This window comes from Phoxinus phoxinus (assembly GCF_949152265.1).
Source record: "Phoxinus phoxinus genome assembly, chromosome: 14".
Lineage (NCBI taxonomy): Eukaryota > Metazoa > Chordata > Actinopteri > Cypriniformes > Leuciscidae > Phoxinus > Phoxinus phoxinus.
In genome coordinates this window covers 13,097,876-13,125,732 of record NC_136889.1, presented here as the reverse complement: position 1 = coordinate 13,125,732, position 27,857 = coordinate 13,097,876, and the positions used below count along the sequence as shown (strand labels likewise).

The 27,857-nt window shown below is 37.9% G+C and overlaps 1 protein-coding gene across 5 annotated transcripts in view; it reads right to left on the bottom strand.

The window, feature by feature from the left end:
• Window positions 1–27,857, bottom strand: part of khdrbs2 (KH domain containing, RNA binding, signal transduction associated 2) — a 63,257-nt gene that overhangs the window by 19,808 nt on the left and 15,592 nt on the right. For all 5 annotated transcript variants that reach the window (XM_079635011.1, XM_079635012.1, XM_079635009.1 and 2 more), the window contains exons 3-6: window positions 14,844–14,960; window positions 9,581–9,727; window positions 2,395–2,522; window positions 593–791 (exon numbers count right to left, since the gene is read on the bottom strand). In XM_079635011.1, the coding sequence (XP_079491137.1) occupies window positions 593–791; window positions 2,395–2,522; window positions 9,581–9,727; window positions 14,844–14,960 (591 nt within the window). The remainder of the gene's footprint in view (window positions 1–592; window positions 792–2,394; window positions 2,523–9,580; window positions 9,728–14,843; window positions 14,961–27,857) is intronic.

Below are 27,857 nucleotides of genomic sequence, written 5' to 3'. Positions count from 1 at the left end.
AGAATTCTCAAAAATAACCTTGTGCACATCTGGGTGCAAAAAGTCTGCGATGTGGAGGCATTGTCCTACAAATGGCGAAAAGGATTCACTATTTTTTAATAATAATCATAATTATAATACTAAAAGTGATAGTCAAACTCATTGCCACCCTCAAATACTAGTCAATGGAGTGAGCAGATGCTGTTCTTTTTGCACCACATGGCTATTCTTTACAGTATGTGAACATGTGGACTAACATCTTTAGGCATTCAATCTGTCAAAATTGGGTTCTGTCTCCACTGATTCATCAACCTTTGGTAAATAGAAAGGCCATTCCTGTGAGTTTTTGCCCATTTACCTCAGTGGATTTGATTTAAGGATTCATAAACCTTTCTTCTGCCAAGCCTTTTATTTTGTGAGCGTGTTTATATGTGTTTGTGTGGGTGTATAAGCAACACTTTCAGTAATAAACATCAACTCAACTCTGGTCATATACAGTAGAACATCAGCAAATGTTCACCAATTTCTTAATGTAGAAAATGCACTCAATTTAACTAAAACACGTAAACACTCCAAAAAAAAAACCCATTAAAAACACTGAATCTTCACTTACGTAGTCATCATATGATTTGTGTGTGGCCTGCAGTACAGAGGCTCTGTATCCAGGGGTCCCTGTAGTCCCTCTGGTCCGGGGTGCAGAGACTCCTCTGGCTAGTGTTGGTGTGGTGGCGGAGGTGCGCGTGCTCACAGTTCCTCTGGGTGCTGCTGCTCCTCGTCCAGGAGGAGTGGGTGGAGCTGTCCCTCCTCGACCTCTAAAAACATAAAGTAAATGGAACGATATGATTTTAAGCACAAAAAAGCATTTTTCTGTTTTTAACTGCTTATTTTATTTTTATGAAAATACAAATATGTATATATATATGTGTGTGTGTGTACTGTGTATTTAATATTGAGCAAAAATACAACAAAAATTATTCATGAACCAATATTCCAATAATGGCTCAATTTCATATTCAAAACAGTTTTTCTATGTACAATTAGCTCAATGCGTAACCATTTTGATTCTTCTGAATATGCAATTTACAGTGTAGCCATTATATTGTAGGCACTTCAGTAAAAGTGTTAATTTGACTCTAGTCTATCACCAAAATTACCCATGATTGTTTGACATTACCGTAATATAACCGTTCTGCAGAACAACATGCAGTGACAGCACTATGCAAAATTAGTGCAGCACAACTCCGGTGTTTACAGATGAAAAATTTGCATTTTGTGTGAAGTCATTTGCTGCAGTGCTATAATAGTGGGTTGCTGTTAGCTAGTGTTTTCTTCACAGACAGCCTATTAAAGCCCTGTGAACCATGAGTTTTCAAAGCTATTGCAATATTCACTGCCTCAGCTCTTTTCTTTTACAGCACTGCTCTGGTTACACAATATAACAGTGGCAGTGAAGCATGGCATCAAAAACCGACCTGTAGAACACACCGTTTCATTCACTACGATGACAGACAGCTTTATTTTGATCTGCTACTGTTTTTAGGATGAATCAAGGGGTAAAGTTGTTTGTTTCTAGAGTAATATCCGACCTGATTACAGATGCAACATGGCAGATGGAGTTGGCAACTCTGGTGAATGGCAGATGTTTCGGTCTGTCCAGATCCACATTCAGTCTATCCAAATCCAAAGACCCTACAGAGACTAATGGCCTCATCAGTGTTGTTTTTGCCATGCTGATGTGTGGTAATGACTTCTCAGGGCACCACAAGGAGCACATCAAGTGGAAGAGGCACTTTATAGCTTTATCCGCCAGGAACGGTAAACAGAAATATCATATTTTGAATCTATTATTACTACCTGAGGTAAAGCAAGCTGTCGTTGTTGTGGGAGAATCCTAAAGGGATCTTCAGAGGCTCCAGCAAGTCAGAACAAGTGCAGTGTGGAATTTATGAAATAAACATTAAAGACGGTGTAAATAATGTATGATGGTATACATACAAGTTATGCTTTTGATGGGAATTAAAGCTTCACCTGCTAACCTGATTAATAACACTGAGCCTCAGGGAACTTTCATGATCCAACAGAGCGCAGATGTTAGCGAGTCAAACTTGGGCGTCTGTTAGAGTTGTTACCAGTCAGAGTTAAAGCGGTTAGAGAACATTTGAATGGCTTTGGTTTCATCAGATACACTGATTGAGATTTTTTTTAATGATATTTTATCATATTATTTTAAATGAAATGAGATTTTTATATTTTTAAGAATCTCCAAAATGTCTTGTTTCGTGTTCCTTGGAAGAAATGAAGTCATACACTTTTTGGAACGACATGAAAGTGAATAATTGATGTCATATTTGGGTGAGCTATTCCCTTAATGTTTCTATGATTCTTCAGAGAGGTGGTGAGGTGAAGCGACTGTACCGGGTGGAGGCTGTGGAGGTCAGACGCAAGCCACGTCCTCGCGTGGTTCTTCCTCGGCTTGGGTCATCTGAACCATTTAAATAGGAGAGCTCACGAAGCTGCTCCTGCCTGATCTCATCATTGTAATCCTGTGGGAGGAAAAAACAAACCTGCCATAAAAAAACACATTTATATACCAAGGCAAAGGTGTTGTATGTGAATCTCATCTGACATGCTTCTCTTCAACCACTGCAAAAAGAAATGATCCAGTTGGATGCACATCTTGCAGACACCGGAGTCAAAGCAACTGAGCTTTAAATGCATTGCCAGACAACCAGAACGTTGGCCGGGAATGTTAATATACTGCCAGGAAGTTTGACTTCAAACTAAAAATATGGGTAAAAAAAGAAAAGAAACCTGTTTTAGCATCTTTTTCAGATGTGGAGGACAATAAACATTTTAGCATACATATTAACCAAATGGCACCATATGACACGCACTCCAACACACACTGAAAATATGGTGTAAAATGAGGTACCGTGATGCACACATATCTTTCATTTAGAGTAAGAGGAATGATAGAGGCAGGAGAAAAATAGAGCACTGGCTTATTAACTTTGTTTGACATCAGCTATCAGTGCATTGTTGTGAAAGAATAATTCCACTTTCTGCATTTATAAAGTCCCCCTCTCATTTGATTGAACATGACAGGGCCCTGAATCACAAGGACGATTACAGAGTGGATAGCGCTTATTTTATTATCATGTCGCTGCCACAGGCAGATAAACGGAGCCTCATTTCCACCAGCCACTTATTTCCCTTCCTGTTTGGCACAACAGCTGTGTACAGGCAAACATCAGACATGGCAGCTGAAGGAGAAAGCCCTTTCCATAGAGATATGCTCAACAATCGATAAAACTGCATTAGAGTTGCTTCTGTATCTGTGTCCATATTAAGAGTATAGTAGACAAAATTTTGAAATGGAGCATAAATAGAGTTTAATATATAAAATATACGAAATACTCTATTATATTGCAATGGTCAGAAGAGCAAACTTTTGACTGCTTTGTTAGGATTTTTAGTTAACAAATATCTGACTGGGGAAAAAAAAGATATATATATATATCATTATAAATATTATTATAAATATATTATAAATATATATATATATGTAACGTTCATAATTGTGTGGTCAGAAATATTTTTCTCAAAATATTCAGAAATATCTTATGCTCACAATGGCTGTCTTTATTTGATTATAAATACAGTCAACACAGCTTTATTGTGTGAATATTATTACAATTTAAAATAGCTGTTGTCTATTTTAATATATTTTCAAATGTAATTTATTCCTGTGGTGAAAAAGCTGAATTTTCAGCAGCGATTACTCCAGTCTTCAGGTTCACATGATTCTGCAGGAATCATTCTAATATGCTGATCTGATGCTCAAAAAAACATTTACAATATTTTATTATTAACAATAATGAAAACAGCTGTGCTGCTTAATATTTATGTAAAAACCATGATACATTTTTTTTCCAGGATTCTTTTATGAATAAAAGAATAGCATCTTGTCTCGTTGCTGTCACTTTTGATGAATTTAATGCATCCTTGCTGAACAAAAACAAATCTTACTGACCCCACACTTTTAAACGGTATAGCGTTTACTAAAACTCTACTGCTGTTGACCAAGCAGCCACAGTGCTAACTGATAAAACAGGACAAATGAGAATGATTTTTTAAGGGGGTGATCCGTCCACAGTCCTCTGAAGACCCTCTTAGTAACTACAGAGACAATCACCAAAGAAATCCAAGACCCAGTGTTAGGAATTTTGATCATTTCTGTACCAGGTTGAAAGGTGGGAGGTGTGTGTAAGTGAGGTGGATTTTGTGCTTGGATCAGCATTAGCTGTTGCCAGGGCAGTCCATGTCGTAGCACCAACAGTCTGACTGCATTCCTTGCCTTGAGAAATTAGGGCAACACACGGACAAGGACAGAAATGTATTTTATACTGATCAGATGTAATGAGCATTCTGATGGATTCCTTATGTAGAGTGTCTCATGGCGAAGCTAATTATGTTCTGAATCAGATTTAATAACAGCGGTAATGCATTGATTCAGGATATAAACAGTGAGTCTTAGAAACACCAGGTCAAATTGTGTACAGTCAGCCGGTCAAGCTATATATATATATATATATATAAAAAAATAGAATAAACTTGTTTTTGCTTCTCAGTCTCTGTAAGTGTCTACATCCTCTCATGTATTAATGGTAAATGAAGAAGACTTGCTCCTACAAAATCAGTTACCCAGTTTCCTTTTTAATGAGACTACAGTCAATAAGGAGAACCCACTCACACCTACTAAAGATGCTGTGTTTTGCATGATTCATTTTCTTTCTGAGGCAATGTGTGAGGTTGCGTACCAGTAATCGAATTCACATAATGGGCTTTCTGTAGGCCTTATCAACAAAGGTTTGGGCCTATCAGTAGTTCAGGCTGCAAAGGCATTTTGTTTGTTTGGTTTTTAAAGACATATTTATACTATGTTAACCACTGCTTAACTGGAATTATAAAATCCATTTAATGGAACTTAATCCAGAGCTACGGGTAATCTGTGCGCGGCTTTATTGTATGAGAATAATATAGATTTACAAACTAATTAAGCGCGTGTTCGAGAAATGTCTCGCCCTTCCATAACTGCAAGATTATCCACCATTTAATCGTGATATTTGTCGGAAAACTAAGGTAATGCAAACAGTAATCGATCACAAAACCATGGTTAATTGTCCTAGGGAGTGGCCACCGTCTTACAAAAGCGAGAGCTTACGAAAGCAACAGAAAACCAGTTGTTCTCCCTAAAATAAACGTTTGGGTTATAATGTTCGGGAAATACATTTTAACCAATCTAAGTTTTCAACAATCTATTTATGTATTTCAACAATCTAAGAGTTTTGGAAAAAACAGTGTCTCTTTTAACAATGTCATCTCTAATGCAGCTCAACCAGGCCTCGTCCCCTTTTTTGTGTATTCCGTGGGTGGGGATTATTTAAATTAGTACAATTGGGACTTCATAAAATCCAGAAAAAATCACTTTGTAGTTCTTGAAAAGGGGATTCTGTTAATATAATATTATCTCCCATTGGAGTGAACTTTGAGCTTTGTAACCTTGCAGATCTTTTTCATGCTCAAACAGCAACATTACACACTAACTAAAGTTGAAAAAGTGGGAAAGCATAATAGGACCCCTTTAAAAATCTGTAGTGTTGAGAATTTAATTTCATAACCACGGGCATAACATAACATTATTGGGGAGTTGAGTCTCACCTTGCTAAAAGCACTTTTCTGGGAAGGTTTTCCAGCAGATGTTAAAACATGGATGCTGGGATTTTCCCCAATCCAGACACAAGAGCATCACCAATGACAGGTAATAATGTTGAGTGAGGTGTTCTGGCTCACAGTCAATAATGTGTTCAGGTCTGAGCTTGGTGCAGGTCTGTTAAATTCTTCCACACTACACTCAGTAAAACATTTTCTTGATATATATGCTTTGTGTACAAGGGCATTGTGATGCTGTAACAGAAAAGGGCTTCCTGAAACTACTGCAACAAAGTCAGAAGCACACAATTCACTAGAATGTCATGTGTGCCATAGCATTAATGTTTGTTTTCAGTGGAATTAAGGGGCAAATTGTTAATTACAAATGGGCCATAGTGAATTCGTAATGTCATGTCTCTATAAAACAAATGCTGTGAAATATCAAGAAATATTTTAATTCACATGACTGCCTGGATACTATTAACACTTCAAAGTGCACTATCTTGAGATCCCAGCACAGTCCTTTAATCCTGACAGGAATCAAGCTTTCTGACAAAGATAAATGTATAAACACATTCAAAGAAGGAAAGACATCAAGACATTAGCTTCAAACCCTAATGAGCTGCCTACATACGCAGCTTCTTTTATTGCAGCATACTAACTGAAATGGATACACACAGTTCCTTAGAATTTGGCTGAAAAAAAGGAGGCATCATAATTATGTCAGAAGCGTGCCTACAGAGTTAGCTCACTATGTTTTGGAACAGAGCTATTGCGATTGAAAACGTAACTAATTGGTATTCGGCAGTGGGCATAAAGATAAAACTTGGTTCACCACTGACAGAAATACATATGGAGGATGTAACCAGATCAGTGCTGTGGATGATACAAAGATGTGGCCCAAGAGGCGAATATAGGGAATCTCTCCTTCCTAAGGCCAACACTGCATACTGCTTGCTTCATTAATATTTATAGTCTAGACTTTATAGGAGTGGTATTCAAATGGCGAAACGGACCCCAGCTTGGTTCCATCCGGACCGTGGGACATAATTGCGCCATTTTACCATTTATACAGTTTAAAGTGAGCAGCGTGTCAAAACAACGGAGCGGTTGACACACAAGTGCTCAGGGTCGTTTACGGTCATGATCCTTCAGCGCTACACCCGCTGATATTTTTATCTAGAGCCAAACGTGCTTCACTCAAGCCCTTCCGTTATATGCGTGTTGCTTCTCTCTCTCGCTAAAGATGTAAAGCGGCACAATAAGAGCTGCAGATTACGCGGGTATTTTAACAACAGCAGCAGAATCACAGTGAGTGGCAAACTAGATATTTTTACTAAAACACTGCAGAAAACAAGAATGCAGCAAATACAATTATTTTTATCATAATTGTATATATTAAAAATGTTTTATTATATTCATAAAGATCACTCCGACCTTTAAACAAAACCATGTTTTAAGAGCATTTCATAATAACAATGCTATAATTTGGAAAATGATTTAAAGATGGCAAAGGAAGACAAAAAACTTTGAAATGACTAAATATAAAAACAGTCCATATCGTTCTTAAGATCTTAGACATAACTACTTTGGCTCTCGGGGCCCGAGATTATCATCTTTGATGACTATTTTGAGTGTTTAAGATTTTTTTCTTTAACAAAGTAGGCTACTACGGCTGCCCCGATTGGAAATGTATAACTATTCCAAAAAAGAATTGTCCAGACCAAAGATAGAGACCAGGCCCCTTGTAACTTTATTGAAAAGTTTCAAGTAATTGAATACCCTTGCTTATAGTGCATAGACAAGATCAGTCCTGGAACTCTCAAAGCAAAGGTGATTAATGTGGCAAATGAATATGACTAATTATTAATAGTGTTGTCAAAAATATTGATATTTCGATAAATATCGATACTGAAATATGTGAACGGTAGGCTACTAATACTAATTTCCCGAAGTATCGATACACCCATACTAGCTGACCTGTCACTTTCACTTCTCTCCAAAGGCGCGTTGACAAACACCAGACGTGATCGCACTCATTCGCTCTGGTTAAAAAGCAAAAGTGAAGTGAATGGAAAGATGGCGAGTGCGGTGCCCCCGCGACCGGCTTTGGTTGATAAAGAACAACGTGAGCGGGCATTTCGGAGAATAGCGCGGACACGTGTAAAAAAAACACCGCGAGTGGGCATGTCGGAGAATAGCGCTACACACCGCGACCGAGCATGTTGGAGAATAGCGCGGACACGCGTAAAAAACACACCGCGAGCGGGCATGTCGGAGAATAGCGCGGACACGCGTAAAAAACACACTGCGAGCGGGCATGTCGGAGAATAGCGCGGAAACGCGCTACACACCGCGAGCGGGCATGTCGGAGAGTAGCGCGGACACGCGTAAAAAACACACCGTGAGCGGGCATGTCAGAGAATAGCGCGGACACGCGTAAAAAAAACACACCGCGAACTGGCATGTCGGAGAATAGCGCGGACACGCGTAAAAAACACAACGCAAGCGGGCATGTCGGAGAATAGCGCGGACACGCGTAAAAAAACACACAGGAAGCGGGCATGTCGGAGAATAGCGTGGAGACGCGCTTCACACTGCGAGCGGGCACCCAAAAGATAGTTTGGCTATCAATATCCATCACATCACTCATTTTTTAAAATTCTTTTATAGGTGAAACAGACTTGAGGAACAGGCTCAGGGGGACTATTTAGCAGCATGTATGCTACTCAGCATCAATGGGACACCTCTTTCTGAATTCCCCTATCACCGAGCCTTGGAGTTCTTTTCTGAAACATTAACCAAGACGGCCTAGTATTGTTGTTGATATAAGTGTGAGTTGTCTCGTTATTTCACCGTAATTCTTAAAGTTAATACAATCTGACTGAGGAATCTTAGACAAGTAAATATTTTAACTGTGGTCAAATGTAAATTAACTTGTGCCTATTTAACTTTATTAAAAGTCAATTTGCCTTCATTAGCGATTATCATCAAACTGGGCTAGACAATGACATCTCTGAATTCAATAATGAAATGCCTTTAACTGAAAATTGAATGTTTAATCTTATTATTATACATTACTGACACTCTATCCTCCAATTTGAAACTGTTAACTGCTTTGACACAATCTGTATTGTTAAAAGCACTAATAAATAAAGGTGACTTGATGTCGATCCAGTGAGCATAGTTTTCGTGTGTGATGCACGCACGTTTGCATTTAAATCTGTTCATCAAATTACGTTAATGTATTAACCAGCATTTATGACTGATGAGCAATGCATTTGTTACAGTATATTTTAATCTTTGATGACAGTAGGTAATAAAAATACAACAGATCATGTTAGCTCTGGTCCAATGAAAAAATATGAACAGATAGAACTCAGGACATTTTTGTTCATGTAAAATATACCTCATTGTCATGTTCTAGACTCATACATTTATTTGAAATAGAAATCTTTTGGAAAAATCTTCAGTAAATGTCTTGACTGTCCTCTTTGAAAAATATAAATGCGTCCTTGAAGAATTATTATATTTACAGTAAAAAAAAGAAAATGTTGACCCATACTTACCCAAAACTTTAAAACAGTGGTAATATATACATATAAGAAAAGGAGAAAAAAAGACAATTCATAAACTAGAATGAAGTTAATTTTGAAAAAATATTATCAGAAACTAGCAGCATTTTCAGCCAATTCCAACATATTCAACATCCAATTCTTTTATATATAATCATATGCATAACTCTATAATCTCTTTTTCCCCTTGCACTAAATATAGGCAAATTTATGCATGCAGGAGAGCACTTGAGTTCAGCACTGGTTAGTGTACTCATCTCATCCTGGCTTCCAGCTCACCATCTCTTTCAAGGAATTCAAGTATATAAACTTACTGGAACAAGGAATTTCTTAATCTCCTCCAGGGCATGGCTCATGCGGGAATAGGCTTCTCCAGGTGGTGCGAAAACTTCAATTAAAACATGAAGATCGTTGCTCAAATGGCCGTATTTCGCCTCTCCACTTTTTCTCAGCTCTTCCTCCTAGAGATGGAAAATCATCAAGTCAGGAATTCTGTGTGAAGAATTAATCATATCATTAATGAATTAGATAAAGAGAGCTTTTCTTCCTCCAAACCGTATTATGCATATTTTGAACTGAGAGTGAACTGGAAAGGCATTAAAGGGATAGTTCACCCAAAAATGAAAATTCGGTCATCATTTACTTATACCTTTATGTCTTTTCAAACCTGTAAACTGACTGACTGACTGACTGACTTATTGAAGCAACACTGGACCACATTGATTGAAAACATATAGGTTTGGAACAACACAAAAGTGACAGAATGGAAATTTTTATGTGAATTTTACGAAAGAAGCTATTTTTAAGATGATGATGTTCTTGGAATGTGTTTCAACAAAATGTCACAAAGTCTTTTTTCTGTGAACAATCGACACCTTTACTCTGTAACACAGATAATGGGTACGTAGATTCAAGTCATTATGCTTAAATCTGGCTGAGGGCTTTTTGTCAGAAATAAATTGACACTGTCACCTTTCTGATTAAATCCTGCCATTGGAAAAGCACAAAAAGGGTGATATTTCACAGAGGTATTCGGTTTTTCAATTCTCTCTGATTGCTGAAGGTGTTCTGTGGCTCTTCACAAAACTTGAAACTTCAGAAAGCTTGTAATTATGGCAGACAGCGTTTCTGTTTTATGTTGATTACCGTTCGGCTGTGGCTTCTTCTTAAAGACAGAAGAGCTTTGATGACATAGAAGCCTGATCACTGATACGGGCCCTTGTAGCCCCTTCAGCTTTAATAAACACTTACCGATGCCATCTCTGGATCATGTCAAAGTGACCCAAGCACTTTTTCCATCATGCTTTGCATGGACAAAAGGTCAGGAGACACTTAAGCTTTCACAACATTTCTGAGAGGCGTAATCATATTTTGTTGGGCTCCGGTATACGCCAGCTGACGAATTGTGCAGATGAGATGGTTCAGACGGTAATTTTGTGAGTAGACACAAATATATGTGTGTAGGCGTTGGCACTGTGGGTGTCTCCAGATTGACTTAAAAATGGACAGACAGACAGAAGTGGAGGCAGGAGTCGGTGAAAAGCCTGCCGCCTCATTTCCAGTCCTCTGGAAAACTGTTCGTCAGATGACATTTGTTCGGTTTCAAGTCTGAAAGCTTTAACTTTCCTTTCATGTCAATCCACGAAGAAAATGTTCTGTTGTTTCAAAAGGTAGGCCTGTCTCCCAGGATGCATTTCAAAAGGCACTCAAGTAAGCATGTCTAAGCACAGCAGAATCCTTTTCAAATATGACAAAATGAAGGGTTCCTCATATTTATTCCCAGTAAAGTACAAATAGTGAATCTGACACTTATAAGCTTGACAGTTATCCAGTACCCCTACGGAGTTAAAGAGCTCAGTTTTGAAACATTCAAACAAAATCTTATAGAGCAAAATAAAATCTACTCCTAAAAGCCATCTACTTTTTCTTACATAAAATTAAGGATATGAGTTAAATGTCTCTGCTATAACATTTGTGTCTATCGTCAGATTAAGATTTGCAATACACAAATGTCTTTTTGCATGGTGGTCCAAATTCCTGGCAATTTGCTGCACTCAGACACATGCTGTTCATTTACCTGGCCAGGGAATCATTCCAAATGCAATATTTTTTGCTTTGTTAAACCCTGGATGAGGCGAGTCTTTTATACGAAGACCTCAGTAGGACTCTCAGATACTGCACAGACAAATCTATGGCCATAAAGATGCAAGGCAGACTCTTAATTTCATATGTATAACAAACCTGTACTTGCTCAAGGTGACTCTTTATAATGGAATATGTTTGCATTAATGATTGCCTTTGGGATTTAAAACAATCCAACAGGCTCTTGTTTGAGTTCTGCCATAAATTTAAATAGATTTCAGACCACGGTTCATCTGCATTGTTAAGAGTGTGAAATTCTAATGAAAAGTGTGTTTATAAAGCTTTTTTTTTAACACTCTGCTTGTAGAAACCCCACACAGCTATTTGGAAAAAAACTATGCATATTCCGGTCTCATTTGTTTGTTTTTTGGACACCTTTTTAGCATTTAACAATACTAGACATTTGTCAATACGATCATAAGACATTGGTCTTGTTTGTTTCTATGAAGTTATTGCAATGACGACAGATTTTAAACAATATGCATAATGTATGTTTAAAGTCTGAGGGGTAATTCATTATGAAAGGATTACGGCCATAAAATAATATTTTATTTGCATGCTATCTGTATTGCTCGAGCACACAATTCACTTAAGGAATTATGTAAATCAGATAATGGTAAACTTGGGGCTGCGTGCACAACGTGATTGCAGTTTGCAACGATGCAAATGTAGAAATGGACGCAAGGCCACAAATACACAGACATACATGTATGCATGTATGTGTGCATGCAAAAGAGGAGATAAAAATAAGTCTGATTTTTAAAAATCAAACAATTGGCGCATTTTATAGAGCTTAATTTAAGGAGTTTTTGAGCTGAAAAGAATCACAGCGCTAAAGTATACTTTTAGCAGCTGGTTAAAATAAATTGCAGGTGGTATGTGAACAAGACGCAGGGTTTTGCACTGTATACTACATTTCATTCCTCTAAAGTTCTGAACACTTTTCAGAGACCAAATGAGGACAAAGCAGATTTTGTGTAAATAATTAATCTCAGGTAACTGTAAATGCATTGCTGATCGCACAAACAGAAATGTACAGGTGACTGTAGAAATCTTCAGAAAACAATTCTTCAGTTTAATTCTTATCTTTGCGACGTTAAAAAAAAAAGTTGTGTTCGTGGTTGAACAACATTTAGCATGCACACATCAACCGAATGCTATAATAATATGCTAAGTCTCCATGCTTCAGTTGTGCCTAACTACACCCCTTAACAGCAGTATAAAAAAAAATTGCTGTAGCACACATCCCTGCTTTGCTTATTGAATTATTCTATTTCATACACTATGAAAGAAAACTAATATTTGCTTGATATGAACGTTTTTAATTCAATGGAGTTACATTCAATAAAAATGAAATTAAAATGAACAATTTATTGAACTGGGGAATTCAGGATGGCCTATTATGAGATGATAGGAGCAGCAAACCGAGAAATATTAAATTTGGAACGATTCTCTGGCTAGGTAAATGACCAGCATGTCTCTATAGGGCAGCTGTTTGGCTGAACATTGCACTCACCACCGCTCAATCCAAAGCACGTATAAAATAGTTCCACTGAGAAAGATCCATAGTGAATAGCCTCAACAGCTCCTTTATAACAGGGATATACCGGTAGTTGATCCTCCAAACACTGATCATTTTTTTCCAAAACACAAAACATAAGTCTGTTAGGGTGTTAACATGATTATTGTCAAGTCTGAGGAGTTGTCATATCAACATTCAAAGACCCTATGAAATCAAAATAAGAGTTTTGTGGATTTGAATCCATGTGTATTTGCTAATTCACTAGATAAATGTTTTTAAATGTAGTAAAATGCACAGGAAAATTATGAAAAGAATGTACATGTTCCACTAACAGGCATATATCCTCCTCATTATATCTTCATCAGCCTATCAGACACCTTACTGCAATGTCCGAACTAAAGCCCTTCTATGTGTCCCCAACTTTCTGTTTCAATAGGGAATATGTCAACACAAGAAAGAAAACTGCGCTAATCAAACCATTTCATGACAGCTTTTGAGCTGAATGAGAGAGAACAGGATTTATTTTCAGCCAAATTACACAATTTGTGAGTCAATGTTTAATCATTTACCCACTCACTCATGGTCGAAAAACATTGACAATAAAATTAGTAAACTGCTTTTTTATGCAAATATCATTCAGTTTTTGTGCTAGTCCTAGCATGTGCTGTACTTTACACTGGTCAGTGCGCTATTTATTTGTGATGTATACTTCTCTTTTCAAGAATGTGTACAACGTCAGTAAATGCTAAAACAGCAGTTCCTCCTCTATCTAGGGGCATATGTGCAGGTAATGATCTTCAGTCTCAGCGTCCTCTCACACTTTGCTCTGTCAGCTCTGATGCTTGTTAGACTCACAGAAATGAAAGGTTTACAGGATTTAAGGGATAAAGCACTCTGCTCAGGAATAAATGCAGGGTGCATGGCATGTGTAAGCTTCTAGAAGGCCATTTCCTCCACATGAGGAAAAAAAATGCTTTAATAATTCATAATTATTACATAAAATATAAAAATCATGACATACTAGGTAATAATTATACTAAGACATAATTACGAGACAAAAAGTAATCAAAAAAATCACAATTATGACCAAAAATATTAGACTTAGTATACAATATTTCAACAGTTTTTAACTTGAAATTACTGAGATTAAGTCCTAATTAAAGATAACCAGTATTTTTTAATATGTTTTAATAACTCTTATTTTTTTTCTTATGTGGTGGAAATAGGCTTCCATAGAAGCTATAGTTTCTCATAGAAAAAAACAACAACAATTGGTTTAACGCAGCTCTAATCAAATGCAGGTCATTTTCTTTCGCCATAAGTGGTTATAGGGCCAGATTTACTAAACAGGGCAAATTAGGGTGAGAGCGCAATCCCATAAAAGTGCCGATGGGAATGGAAAGTTCTGCGCATGATCTACTGACGACGCACAAATTAAAGAACACAGACACAGCCGTATCGTTTCCATAATGACCAACGCAATCTATCAAGAGCAGCACAAAGTAGCGTTTGGTTTAAGACATGCTGTTTTGGTCAGTAAATAATGGCGCAAACACCAGTAAATTGACCAGCAAACCATTTAAAACCATATAAATACGCTCCTCCCATAAATTTGCGGCTAAATGGAAACTCTTACAAATGCATATGCAATAAGGTCAGCCGCAAAAACAACTGTCCACGCCTTTTCAGCGCTAATATTTCACTGGGCTTCTTTAGTAAATCCTGACGTAGTTTTTAAAGCCCAAAGAAGGTTTGCGCTGGCCCTTACTATCTAAAAATATGCTGGTTTAGTTATGGCATTTATGTTTACAAACAAATCAATGTCAATAATAATAATTCCCAAACCATTAATGAAACATTAAATTTATACAGTACACATGGCGAAAAAAGAGAGTTGTTGCCAGTCATCTTACCTTGCCTTTATCCCTCATTGAACCCTTGCCGAGGATGGACATCTTTGCTCCCGTTTCCTCTTGTAATCTTTTCATGGAATTGCCCCTGGGCCCCAGCAGTTTCCCAACAAAATTAAACTGTAATAAGGAGAGAAAAGGCAATAGGTTGGTCTCTCACACTGCCTGCTTCTTAGACGGTTGCCTCAGTTACCTCACAGTCAATAAAAAAAAAAAAACACGTTTGGTTTTTCTCATCATGCACAAAACCAGTTACAGTGAGAGAATGAAAAATTCTTTTTTGGTTTAAAATTAAATCTGTGGCAGTCGTCGATCAAGCGTATTTTTCCGCCGTTTTCACATTTTTTTAAAAAAGTTTGTCAGAAACGATTAAAAAAAGATGTGAAAGTCTACACCTGTTTCTGTAGGGCACTGTAGCCACTCATGTGTCTAATCGATGTTTGGGGTCAGTGGTTGGGCTCCACTGCTTTCAGAGATATTATAACATGTACCAAATGCCAAAAGGGATCTTCAAAACGATCCAGGAGTCCATGCTTGAATGAGGCATAACGTAATGAGTTCATTTCCAATGGGGATTCAAGTTATACTACCCACATGATGAGCTATCCAGCAACTGCCTTGAGGCAGCAACTAACATTTCGGTTGCACAGCAGATCAGCGGTCATTGAGAACACTTGGTCATCACCATTTTTTTTTCACCCTCTCTCTGTTATTTTACTCACATCTGTGCATCATACAACTGTATCTTGGAGGGATTACAGGGTCTTCCACGTTGCAATCAGATTCGGGCTGCTGAGGATTGTCTAATGCCTATGATAACAACAAATCTTAAGTAGTCAATAAATGCTGCCATTGTAAGAAAAAGTGCCCTTGTATAAAATGGTGCATCAAATTCCCTTTATAACAGTGTCACTTCATCACTGTCTGCTCATGTTCAGTGTTCATCACTTTTTCTGATGTATTGCCACAATCCCCTTAGCCAGCAGCCCCTTTAAATTCACTTTAGATTTAATATGTTTTTGAGAGACCTTTTAAAAAGGCATTTCTCAATGTCTTTACTAGGACAATAAAACAGAATAAGATAGTGATCTTTTGGATGTTGAAAATGCATCTAAACAGATTGTTGTTTCTGGTCATCAGATTCTGATCACTATAGTATATATATACACACACACACACACATGTATCTAGTTCAGTCATAAAACTCTACATCATCAAGCAATCACATCATTACCACATGGCACAAACTGATTGGTCTTTGCTGATCCTGCAGCCAATGAGATTGTTTGCTCAACATTTAAATAGTCTGGTTCAGGTTGCTGTAGGGTAGCTCTGCAGCGAGCTATCAGAGTTCCCCTGAAACCCTCCACCACCCCCAGCTCCACCTGTCTAGATCTGCTGTGGGATTTATGTATGCATATTCATGCAGCAACAGCATTACTTACACACTCACAGCAGTGTGTCAGTGTATCTTTTGGCAGTAGCAAGTCCATCGCTCTGCAGCAGTATGATGACATCAGACCAACATGCTAAGACATATTCATTAACATGCTAAGACTGTTGTTTTCATGGTTTAAATTAATGTACTGTATATCATATATATATATATATATATATATATATATATATATATATATATATATATATATATATAGAGAGAGAGAGAGAGAGAGAGAGAGAGAGAGAGAGAGAGAGAGAGAGAGAGAGAGAGAGAGAGAGAGAGAGAGAGAGAGAGAGAGAGAGAGAGAGAGAGAGAGAGAGAGACAGACAGAGAGAGATAAACTCACTATTTTTCACTATATTTTAACTTGACAAACCATTTTACAAAACACACTAAGAAACAGGATAAAAATAGACCAAATTTATTTGTGCATGGCTGTTGTAGTGGGGATTTTACTGAATTTTATAGTGCAAAATATGCAAATAAATATAGGTTGGGCTGTGTATGACTAGTCAACAATTGTGACAATCCATAACTATAACATACATGAAGCATTCTGTGTGGAACACATGTACAGTAACAGTTGCATCATTTTGGACAAATGGCTGTTTACTATAGTTGCTATTAGCTTCCAGACCAGCAAGTCAGACATTACTAAGGGAAGTGAATTTGCCCTTCAAATATTTGCAAAGGTTAGCCGATTTGTGGCGGCCAGAATGAAACAGTTGGGTATAACACATGTTGACATACCCTGCCTAGCACATGGCTGGAAACTCCTCAACACATGCTCTTCCCAGCCAGGCTGCAGAAGCAGCTGTAGGGAACTCTAGCTGGTGGAACGCAGAAGAACTGTCACTGAATTTGGCTGGAGCCACAAAGCAAATGCAAACAGTTTCAGGTGAAAGGGTGAGGTGTGGGTAGGGCAGTATATTTAGCAACACCGCAGCACTGCGCCAAAGCGTGCTGACCGACTCTCTCGGAGTGGAGGTGTGCTGTTTGCATCCCCTCCAGTGGGGTGTGTATGACAGGAATACTCTGCAGCTGGCTGGGTGCCTCGGAGCAGATGGTTGCCTCAGCTACAGTGTGAAGATGCTCACTGGGCGGCTGCAGTGGAGTGGCCTGTTTTCATTAAGCTAATGAATGTCTGGAGTCACTCTCCTGCTCCATGGTGGGCAATTTAGGCTTTATTAGGGGGCACAGTTCAGTGCTGGATGAGGTTTGAAGCGATGCAAGCTGTCCCTCGCAGTCCTCGGCAGAGGCAGGCCACAGAATGATGGGCATTATGCAGCACTGACAGGCTGAGGATGATAAACCTGACAACCGGAGGCATAAGTGTCAAACCGCATTGGCTTATTATGAGCAAATGTGACTTCTAAGAAAGTACACATGGTGTGCTGTTGTGATGGAGAATAGATCACTAACCCACACTTCTAGAGCCAGTGTGTACGTCTGAAATCACTGCAAAAATCCTGGGAAAGCATGCATTGCATTGCAGTGTTTATTGATAACTTAAAAGGCACGGATGGCTATTCACTGTGCTGTCATGCAGAATCACTTATTTTTGGAGCCCGCAGTGAGTTTAGAGAGTGTGTGTGTGTGTGTGTGTGTGTGTGTGTGTGTGTGGCTGGCTGAACAAATGACTTTTCACACTTGAGTCCCTTTGACAGGGACCTTCACCTGCGCTCAGCGCTCGCTGATGTGCATTCCATTGATTTCTCTGTCAAAATCTTTTCAGAAGCCATTCAAGACCACTGAGCTCTTGATCAGCTTCATATTGGCATGATCGCCGCCAGACACATTTTACCCTCATCACATACTGACAGACATCCTATCGGAGACATTTCTGTTGACGCGTTATGTGTGCTGTAACTACACAATAATGCAGGCAAAAAGCATATTTCGTCATTGAAGATTAACGTAACCCATGCACATTTCCTTTCTTTCTTTTATCTTTCTTTCAAGGAACAAATATAATCACTAATATTGAATTACCCTGCAAAAGCATAGATGGAATTTGGTATTTTATTTTGGTTTAACTAGAATAGAATAGAATAGAATAGAATAGAATAGAAGTTGCCATAGACATGAATGGGAATGCCAGTGGATGGCTCTCTCCGCGTTTCATAGACCCTCTTTTTTTTTTTTTGCCAGGAATTAAGCCTGTGAGATCGTCAAGTTTTCTGACGTGGGTTTTTTTTAAAGAATTTTGGAACTTAAAAATGGGTCACGGACCAAATAAGGTTGAGAATCCCTGCACTAAGACCAGCTTTGGTTGTTAATTCAAACTTCCTCAGAAAGAGTCTTAAGAGTTTCAAATCTGTCTCCTACCCTCTAATGCATTGTGAACTTAATGCTGAATTTTATTTTGTGGTGCACTAAGAGTGCTGTTCTAGAACATTTCTCCTCTGCTGTCCCACTCTCAACAGATGCAAATCTATAGTTTTCTTAGTACTATTTTAATCTGCACTTTCATTCAGCAAAGGTACATATTCTATTCTGTCATAAAAAAACAAAACAATAATGTACTAATCTATTTTTGATGAACCACATCACATCAAAAAAATTGGAACAGGAGATATTGAGGGACACAGGCACAGTTTCAATCTGCTGCCAATTGACTGAATAATCTACTGAGATGAAGAGAGATTATAAGGGGGTCCAATTTTGCTCATTTACAGGTAAATACATTTTGGTTTATGCAGTCTACTAGAATATGTTTGTGTCATTTAATGTTTTGTTTTCTTTAAAAACCCGCCTTCTAAAAAGCACAGTCTGCTCTGGTAGATCGGCCCCAGTCTGTTGTGATTGGTCTACTACCACTTACAGTGTGTGTAACAGAAATGTAACGGCCCTTATTGTAATCTGCAAGTTTCAGCGCTGTAAACACTACTGTAACTACGCTAATTATAGTATCAGTTTTGCCATATCAGTTCGAGTCCAAAAAATTACAGTCAAGAAGAACAAGTTGATCAACCCAAAACACCTTAACAAGCTCAAATTATTTTTGTTTTTTTTTCATATGGTGGGAATTATTTAAATGAGGGAAATTGTGATGTGTATGGTAAGAAAAACGAAGACTACAATTTCAGGGAGTTCAGAAACAGGGCTTACTGATATGGAGAACAACTCTCTTTGGAGTGGACTTTGTGCTTTGGAACTTTGCAGACCTTTTTCAAGCTCAAACCGCAACATTAAAGGGATACTCCACTTTTTTTGGAAATAGGCTCATTTTACAACTCCCCCAGAGTTAAACAGTTGAGTTTTACCGTTTTCAAATCTATTCAGCCGAACTCCGGGTCTGACGGTACCACTTTTAGCATAGCTTAGCATAGATCATTGATTCTGATGAGTCCAGTAGCATTTCTTTCAAAATGACCAACGAGTTTCAATATTTTTCCTATTTAAAACTTGACTCTTCTGTAGTTAAACCGTGTACTAAGATCGACGGCAAATTAAAAGTTGCGATTTTCCAAGCCTATATGGCTAGGAACTACTCTCATTCCGGCGTAAGAATCAAGGAACTGCGCAGCCGTACCATGATGCAGCAGGCGTAATGATATGACGAAGCACTTGCCGTCAACAAACCAACGTGACAACCTGCTTGCACAGGGAGCGTGCCTTGTAGCATGGAGACATTTGTGAGAGACGATTTAGATTACATTTACTTTGGTGCTGATCCCGAACCGTATTTATTTGGAAACCTAATTTGCCGCCTAAAAACTACACAAACTTAGTCCCGGTCATGTTGGAAGTTACCGAGCTGGGGACTATTTTCAGGTGCTTCGTCATATCATTACGCCTGCTGCACCCATGGTACGGCCGCATTACGCCGGAATGAGAGTAGTTCCTAGCCATATAAGCTTGGAAAATCGCAACTTTTAATTTTCCATCGATCTTAGTACACGGTTTAACTACAGAAGAGTCAAGTTTTAAATAGGAAAAATATTGAAACTCGTTGGTCATTTTGAAAGAAATGCTACTGGACTCATCAGAATCAATTATCTATGCTAAGCTATGCTAAAAGTGGTACCGTCAGACCCGGAGTTCGGCTGAATAGATTCGAAAACGGTAAAACTCAACTGTTTAACTCTGGGGGAGTTGTAAAATGAGCCTATTTCCAAAAAAAGTGGAGTATCCCTTTAACATTCAAGAAAGTTAAAAGTGTAAAATAAGCATGACCCCTTTAAGCACAAGACACATGCCATCTCGTGTTATTTACGGATTTGGGTTTCAGACTGTGGCAATTAAACCTGCAATTATAGAGTCTGCAGAAACAGCTACAGTCTGCATTGTATCCACTATAAATGACTATGATGTCTAGAGCCAATAAACTTCTAAATATCCTCAAGGCTGTTTCAGCACAAAATGGCACAAAACTCCTCAGGCTTCACAACAAAACGTGCTGCCAGCCAAAGCTGGCGAAGTGAACACTTAACATAACCATTAGTGCAGTTTGAGTTGGAGGTTGAAACACAGCACCCTTTCCATAAGCTGTGAAACTAGATAAGATCCGCAGATGGAGTTAGATGACTACTGCCAGTGTAGCCAGCTGTGCTGCTAGCGAGGTCTAGCACTGGCTGATAGCAGGATTATTATTGGGGACTAGGACTGGGAGAGATGTAATAATGGCCAGGAGAGATGGCTTGGCCACAGTCAATGGACAGGGGTATTAGCAGAGAATGGTTTAAACAGTGGCAGAGTGCTATGGTGTTAAATAGAGATGAGAGTCATAGAGCCAGTGTTGGCTGTTAGTGGAGGCTAATGAGCTAGCAGAAAGAGAGAGAGCTTTAATACTGGGAAATATTCATCAATATTCACCTCTAACAAAAGAATAAGCAAAAGGGATTTGCAATAATTACTAAAATAGAGTATTTGAATATTTTTACGCTACTCTTCAAACGTTTTTTTTTTTTAAAGAAGTCTCATGCTCACTAAGGCTGCATTTATTTGATCAAAAATGCAGTAAAAACGTTAATGTTGTGAATTAGTATTACAACTGAAAAAAACCTTACTATTTAAATATGACATTTACTCCTGTGATGGCAAAGCTGAATTTTCAGCAGTCATTCCTCCAGTCTTCTGTGTCACATGATCCTTATGAAATCATGATTTCAGCATATGTGGATATGCTTTCATGTGGAAAGGCTTTCAGACGCGGCTGATTTGATGCTATAGAAACATTTCTTATTATTATCAATGTTGGAAACAGTTCATCTGCTTAATATATATGCTTTATGATTCAAGGGTTTAAAACAATAGCATTCGTTTATAAAACTTTTAAAAGTCTTTACGGTCTCTTTTGATTAATTGAATGTGCTCTTGCTTAAAAAAAAGTACTTTACCAACGTTATTATATAAATATTTAAGCATATTTATGCGGAAAATTGGATGGCCATAAACAGAATGCATAACAGATACGTATGATATCAAACTAAAAATACATGTTCCAACATACTGAACATTGTGTTCAGTGCAGCTCTACAGCCTGAGGTAAAGTTGATGATGGATCTCCTGCATTAAAGAACCCATATTGAGCTCTGACACTCTGGGGCTGACAGCACAGATGCAGGGTAAACAAACAGCGCATTACGACCATCTCAGAGTCAGGAGGCTGACAGGTTAAAAGACAGCTACCCATACAGATGAGAAGCATCCACTCTCTTCCCCAGACTACATTTCCCATGTTCCTTTGGTGTTAGCTCTTAAAACAAACATACTGTATGCCCTGGAATGGTAAAACAAAATTAAAGTCACGCATTTACAAGTTTTCCAAGTGCAAAAATATTTGTTTGCTAAAGATTATGGCACCAACATCCTTCCGCTGGCTGCTTAGTGAGTGTGTTATCCCATGGGGTGTTGGTCATTTGAAACATACTGGGATAAGCCTTATAAACCGATTAGGAAAGAAGCCATATTCCCATAGGCTCAGTGTTTCTTTCCATGACTTCCCGTCTCTCCAAATCTTGAACCAACAACTGTGCACAGCGAGAAAACCATTTTATCTGAGCTCATGTTTACAATTATATAAATAACCTTCCTGAAAACAAATAAACGTGCCTCGGCAGGCTTTTAATTCATTAAGAAGATACAACTTCCTCACTATTGTTGATTTTTATTTTTCCCCTCTGTATTCGGTTTGATTTTGAATCTGTTCAGCAGCTTATCTATGTTAAACACCTTTGACAAGGTTGGTCGGCCTTTGGGACTAGGGAATTCTTTAACAAGACAACAATTCGATTATCTTTGTGTGCAGAGCTTGCCTACACCTCCATGTAAAGGTCAACTGGAGACAGATAAGCCACAATCTATAGGGACAACAACCACCGGCGTTACTACTCAACGGATTAGTTGTGTTTTCAGAACTATAAAGGCAAACCTTAGTGGAAGATCTGTAAGCTTCTTTTCTTGTTGCTGCTTGGTTTTGACGAAAGGTTTAGGTAAAGCTGGAAGTTTACAACGATAAAACAGAATTGTGAATTCGGAATGCAAGATTTCAATGCAAGAATGCAGAAACACTACAATTCTTGCACTTTAATTCTTAAAGACATGTTCTCATGTGTTCACTTTCTTTACAACACTGTAAATGATAAGCAACATACTGTAGAATTAATGTAAAATAGAAACAAAGGCCTGAAACCTCTGAAATTTTTAACATTGATTAATAGATATAACAACATCTAATTTAACATAGCCTATTATTATTATGCTAAATTAGATATAATATGTCCAATAGTCATTGTTACAAGATATGTGATAAATATACCCATGTACATATACATACACACCAGTGGTGAGCGGTGACTTTTTTAACCGAGGATGCTTGGGTGGCGCGTCAAAAAATGTCCCCGGTGCAGATCCTTTGAAAGGGGTTTAAAAGAGAGACGCTCCCGTTCGCTCTAGACAGGGTGTGAGCTACTACACTCTTTTTTCATTTGATTTATATCTAGTTAGTTTTGTCTCATATACAATGTGATTTTCGTTGATCAAGATTTAGCAGCAACAGCACATTTTACCTCTTGGGTGAGCGATTCACACGGACAGCTTTCCCTGCGCATGAAATCCCCCATTTTCCAGCAAACCAATGAGAACGCAGGACAATGGTGACGATACAGAACAACAGAGCATATATTAGGCGCCAAAGCTGCTGTGGATCCACTTACGTAAAACCCTCCGTAACTAAAAAATTACCGCAGTTCGGCAAATAAATAAATAACATACAGTTACATACGTATTACCAAAATGTTTTATGGTAAACCTAAAACAATGGATTTTATAGTAATTGAAAGTGTTAATATTAATTAGCATGTAAATATTAATGGCTTGGGTATGAAGAGCATCCGCAGCATATGGACCGCACGCCCCTGATACACCCACACACACACACACACACACACACACACACACACACACACACACACACACACACACGTGTGTAATTATGTTGTTGTTTCCTTCTATCTATTACCTATAATATTTATTTAGATATTTGTCATGTTACTCCATTCAACTATGATCAACAATATTTCTAGCTTACGATTTGACATGGGTTTGAAATAATGCAGCATAAAAATCAGAAAACAGCTGAAAATATGGGCAATGCAGCAACCGCCTTGATCCAGGTGCTGATGATGCAAGTTTTTTTTTGCACCACTAGCATGCCTGGACATGTGTTTGTCAATTTAACGTTCAGCCCAATGGAATCAGGTGAATGATAGCATAGCTTACTACACAACACACACTCCGTACCGTTTTGATTCATCAGTGTGCACTGCACCAAATAAGCATAGCATCAACTGTGCCTCTAATGAGTCTCTGCACAAACAGATGTACCCAAAGGACATTTGCTAAGTCTTAATTACAATCCTCAGACAAATCAGACGCCAAGGCGGTCTGGCTACCTTATAAAGCCTTGCAAACACAATGAAGTTCACTACAGTGTAAAGCAAGATGTCCCAAATGTTTATGCACATGTCCCAGTTATACCTTCTGAATATTGTTGATCAAAAAAACACTATTACCTTTGGGGGAAAAAACCATGGACACTCATAAAACAAATTTGCAGCGATGCTCAGATGTGCAGATACGCCCTTTGATAGATTGCCCAAATCCATCTCTTAAATCTAAATACAGTGGTTTCCATGGTGACCGTGTCTTTGACTTTAATAAATGGTGATGCAGGTGTGTGTGACTCTCTTGATTTCTATCAGTGCTCACAGGTATCAGAGCTCTATGTCAGAAGGGATTATATTTCATTGCAAACCACTGACTGTGCTTTTGTGCAAAGTATGGTAAATCAAACACTTTTGTATTCAGGTAACTGATGAAAAATGAAAACAGTGTGTAGTTTTGTGATGTCACAATGAAATATATACGGATCTGTGCAAAGAGATATAAGGAAGAAGAGTTGTATGAGTAATAGTAGCCAGGATAAAAATATCCAGTGATTCAACATTTGGTGGACACCATCCACATCAACGAAGCATATTTGCTGACTTTTTCAATACAGTAGCAGAAACTGTACTCCCAGCAAGATGTAGAGGAGACTGGGGGTAATGTGACACTAAAAGTTCTCAATCACGTGGGATGAGACTTGTCTCTCTCTCTCTAACTGAGAAAAAAGGAGTGCTCATGTTGTGAATTTTCCATATCACTGTAAAATGAAACTCAAATTAACTCAAATATTACTGAAAGTTAATTGTATAACTGTTTTCCCGCCATTGACTAGCCAGGCTAACGTCAGACCTTGTCTCATTGAGACGTGGTCTGGGAACCACATGTTAATTTTCTCGTATTTGAGGCGTGGTTTACGAATGCCCAGAGCCGTTTATTGGGCGCTACGTATGTCTATCAAATGCGCCTGTACGTAGCTCATAGTCAATCATATCAATTATACCAGATGACGTATGTAGAGCGACAGAAATTCGACGAGGAAGAAGACGATGGGTCATAGATTTATGTGTACACGATGGCGTTCAGCGACTATTGCCGTTTGTGCAAGACAAACATGAGAGTAGAAGGTAAATCTGCAGTGCACATGTTGATATAAACAGTGTGTCGCATAGTTCAGTGTGTCGCATAGACGTCGTCATCGTCTTGCTGCTCCCTCCCCGTTCTGTGATTGGTCCCCTCGCTGAGGCGAAAATCTGATCCATGGAATCCAGGCTGCCTAGCAGCGTGAATAAAATCGCGCTGTGCAAGAGGCAGCATGGGGAAACCCAGGCTAGCCATTGACTGGATTTTCTGGCAATTCATGTTTTCGTTGTTATAGAGAAGGGGCGCTATTGCGCATCTTCTCAAAGAGTACAGAATCTCCAGATCAAAACACAGGCGAAGGAAAAGCAGAAACATGCGATAGAAGTATTATCAAATATTAAAACAGCAGAAGAAAGAAAATCATACAGGTTTATAACAACTTGAGGGTGAGTAAATTATAGAATGTTCATTTTTGGGTGAACTATCCCTTTAACCGTGTAAATGCAAAGGTATAGTTATAAAGATTTTCAAGTTTTTTTATTTTATTTATAGTAGAGGTTTTTTTTCATGTATAAATGTTTTGTACACTAAAACAGACATTAATAGTGATCTGAGAATTATGAAAGAAAATGTTTCCCAATTCCCATACATAATGTGGTGTTTTAATCAGTGATATTCAATCTATCTATCTATCTATCTATCTATCTATCTATCTATCTATCTATCTATCTATCTATCTATCTATTTATCTATCTATCTATCAGAGCCAAGTACTGGCTGTACTCTCATTTCATGATCATGCCTCTGAATTGTGTAATTCATAAAGGGCATTGTGGACAATATGGCTGAAAATCATAGAACACAAACAGCATTCTTTAATTAGAATTAAGTTTTAGTTCCCTTGTCTTCTCTAACCTTGTCAAACTCTCTCAGCACAGAGAAGCCTGTGAATTTAATATTCATTATAATTTAAACAGAGCCTGCTGTCAGTGCTACTGTAAATGCGTGAATTGTTCTTTCATATTTCTCAATAGTTAAATAAAGTGATATGTGATAATTTGGGGGGGGGGGTGGAAATAACGTGCCATGAATATATATTGAACACGTCATTGCATTATAGCACAACAGTGATGTGCAATTAATATTTTGTCATGTAAAACAAAGGTCTTCAAAGCAATGGAGCAACCCTATAAAAAGTCTCAATCTGAAACGATGCAGAGAAGTAATTACTCAGAACAAGGAATGTATGTCAAGGTCAATATAAACATTAGAACAAATAAGAAAAAAGGACACAAAACAAACTGCCATTCAAGGTCCACAAGGCCTATTCTTCATTATGGAAATATATAAACTAAAGTTAGCCTGATTTAATGAGAGGATCAAAGAAACCCAATATCGACTCCAGCTCGCTTATTCTGAGCTGCAGCAGAGATGCTCTTCCTTGGAGACGGTCTCATCAAGCATGATTAAACAAAACTCGGAGACAGCGCTGTCGTCACACACGGATTAATTAACTGCACGTAGATAAATCCTGGGGATTTGTAACAGAGAGCATAACATAAAGTCTAGACTCTATAAGCTATTATCTGTTATGGTCCACAAGTTCATTGATCAACTGATTTTGAGGTAAGGTGGTTTCTGAGTGTTAAGCTAACCTTTTATTTTTTGGCCGTGTCTACACCAGAGAAATGGCTTGTATGTGCAAGCTCTGTATCAAGTGCAATGACAAGTAAAAAAAAAAAAAAAAAAAAAGTTTTCTTAGCAGGGCTTATCTTAAGGGATGCGCCGATATGAAATGCGCTGACACAATAAGCTGATAATTATTTTGTTGTGTATTATATTTTGTTATTCGATAAATGCAATGGCAGATAACCGATAGCCTATGGCTGATATTAGAATTTTATACATTTTTGTAAATTTGTATTAATTAACTGCAAGTGAATTTAGCATCACAACATTATAACATAACATAAGAAAAATGTTTGCTCAATTTTAGATTCGCTCAAAATAAAATAAAAAAGTGTTATTAAATTTTTAGTGTTTTTAATGATTAACTAAGTGAGTTATAATGCAAAGGTCATCTAAATGTGAAAATAGGATCATTTTTCAGAAAATTGACATACAGATAAATAAAAAACATATACTGGCCTATAACCGATATGATACCGATATAATGTCATGTCTCAGATCAATAATAACCTAAGCTGCTAAGATTAGATACCAAAAAAAAAATATTGCATGCATTGACACTATTTTGTGCAGTCACACTTCGCAACAAAACTTGCATCCAAAAAATTATAGCTCTTCACAAATCTTTTATCTGCTTATATGCGAGAAAAATACACCCTCTTATCTTGTAACAAAAACAATATGTAAAGTAAAATCCTAAAAAAATTACATAAACTACACTTAATATCAATCAATAAGATGGCATTTTACAGATATTTCTCACATTCCAAGAATATCACAAGAGAACTTTCCCATAAAATTACCATAACTACAAAGCAGCCAAGATCCTCAGGAAAGAGGGATTTGGGAAAACAAAAAGCCATTGTTACAACTCGAACAAGACATGTAAAATCTAAACCTAAGGCGTGTTCTTT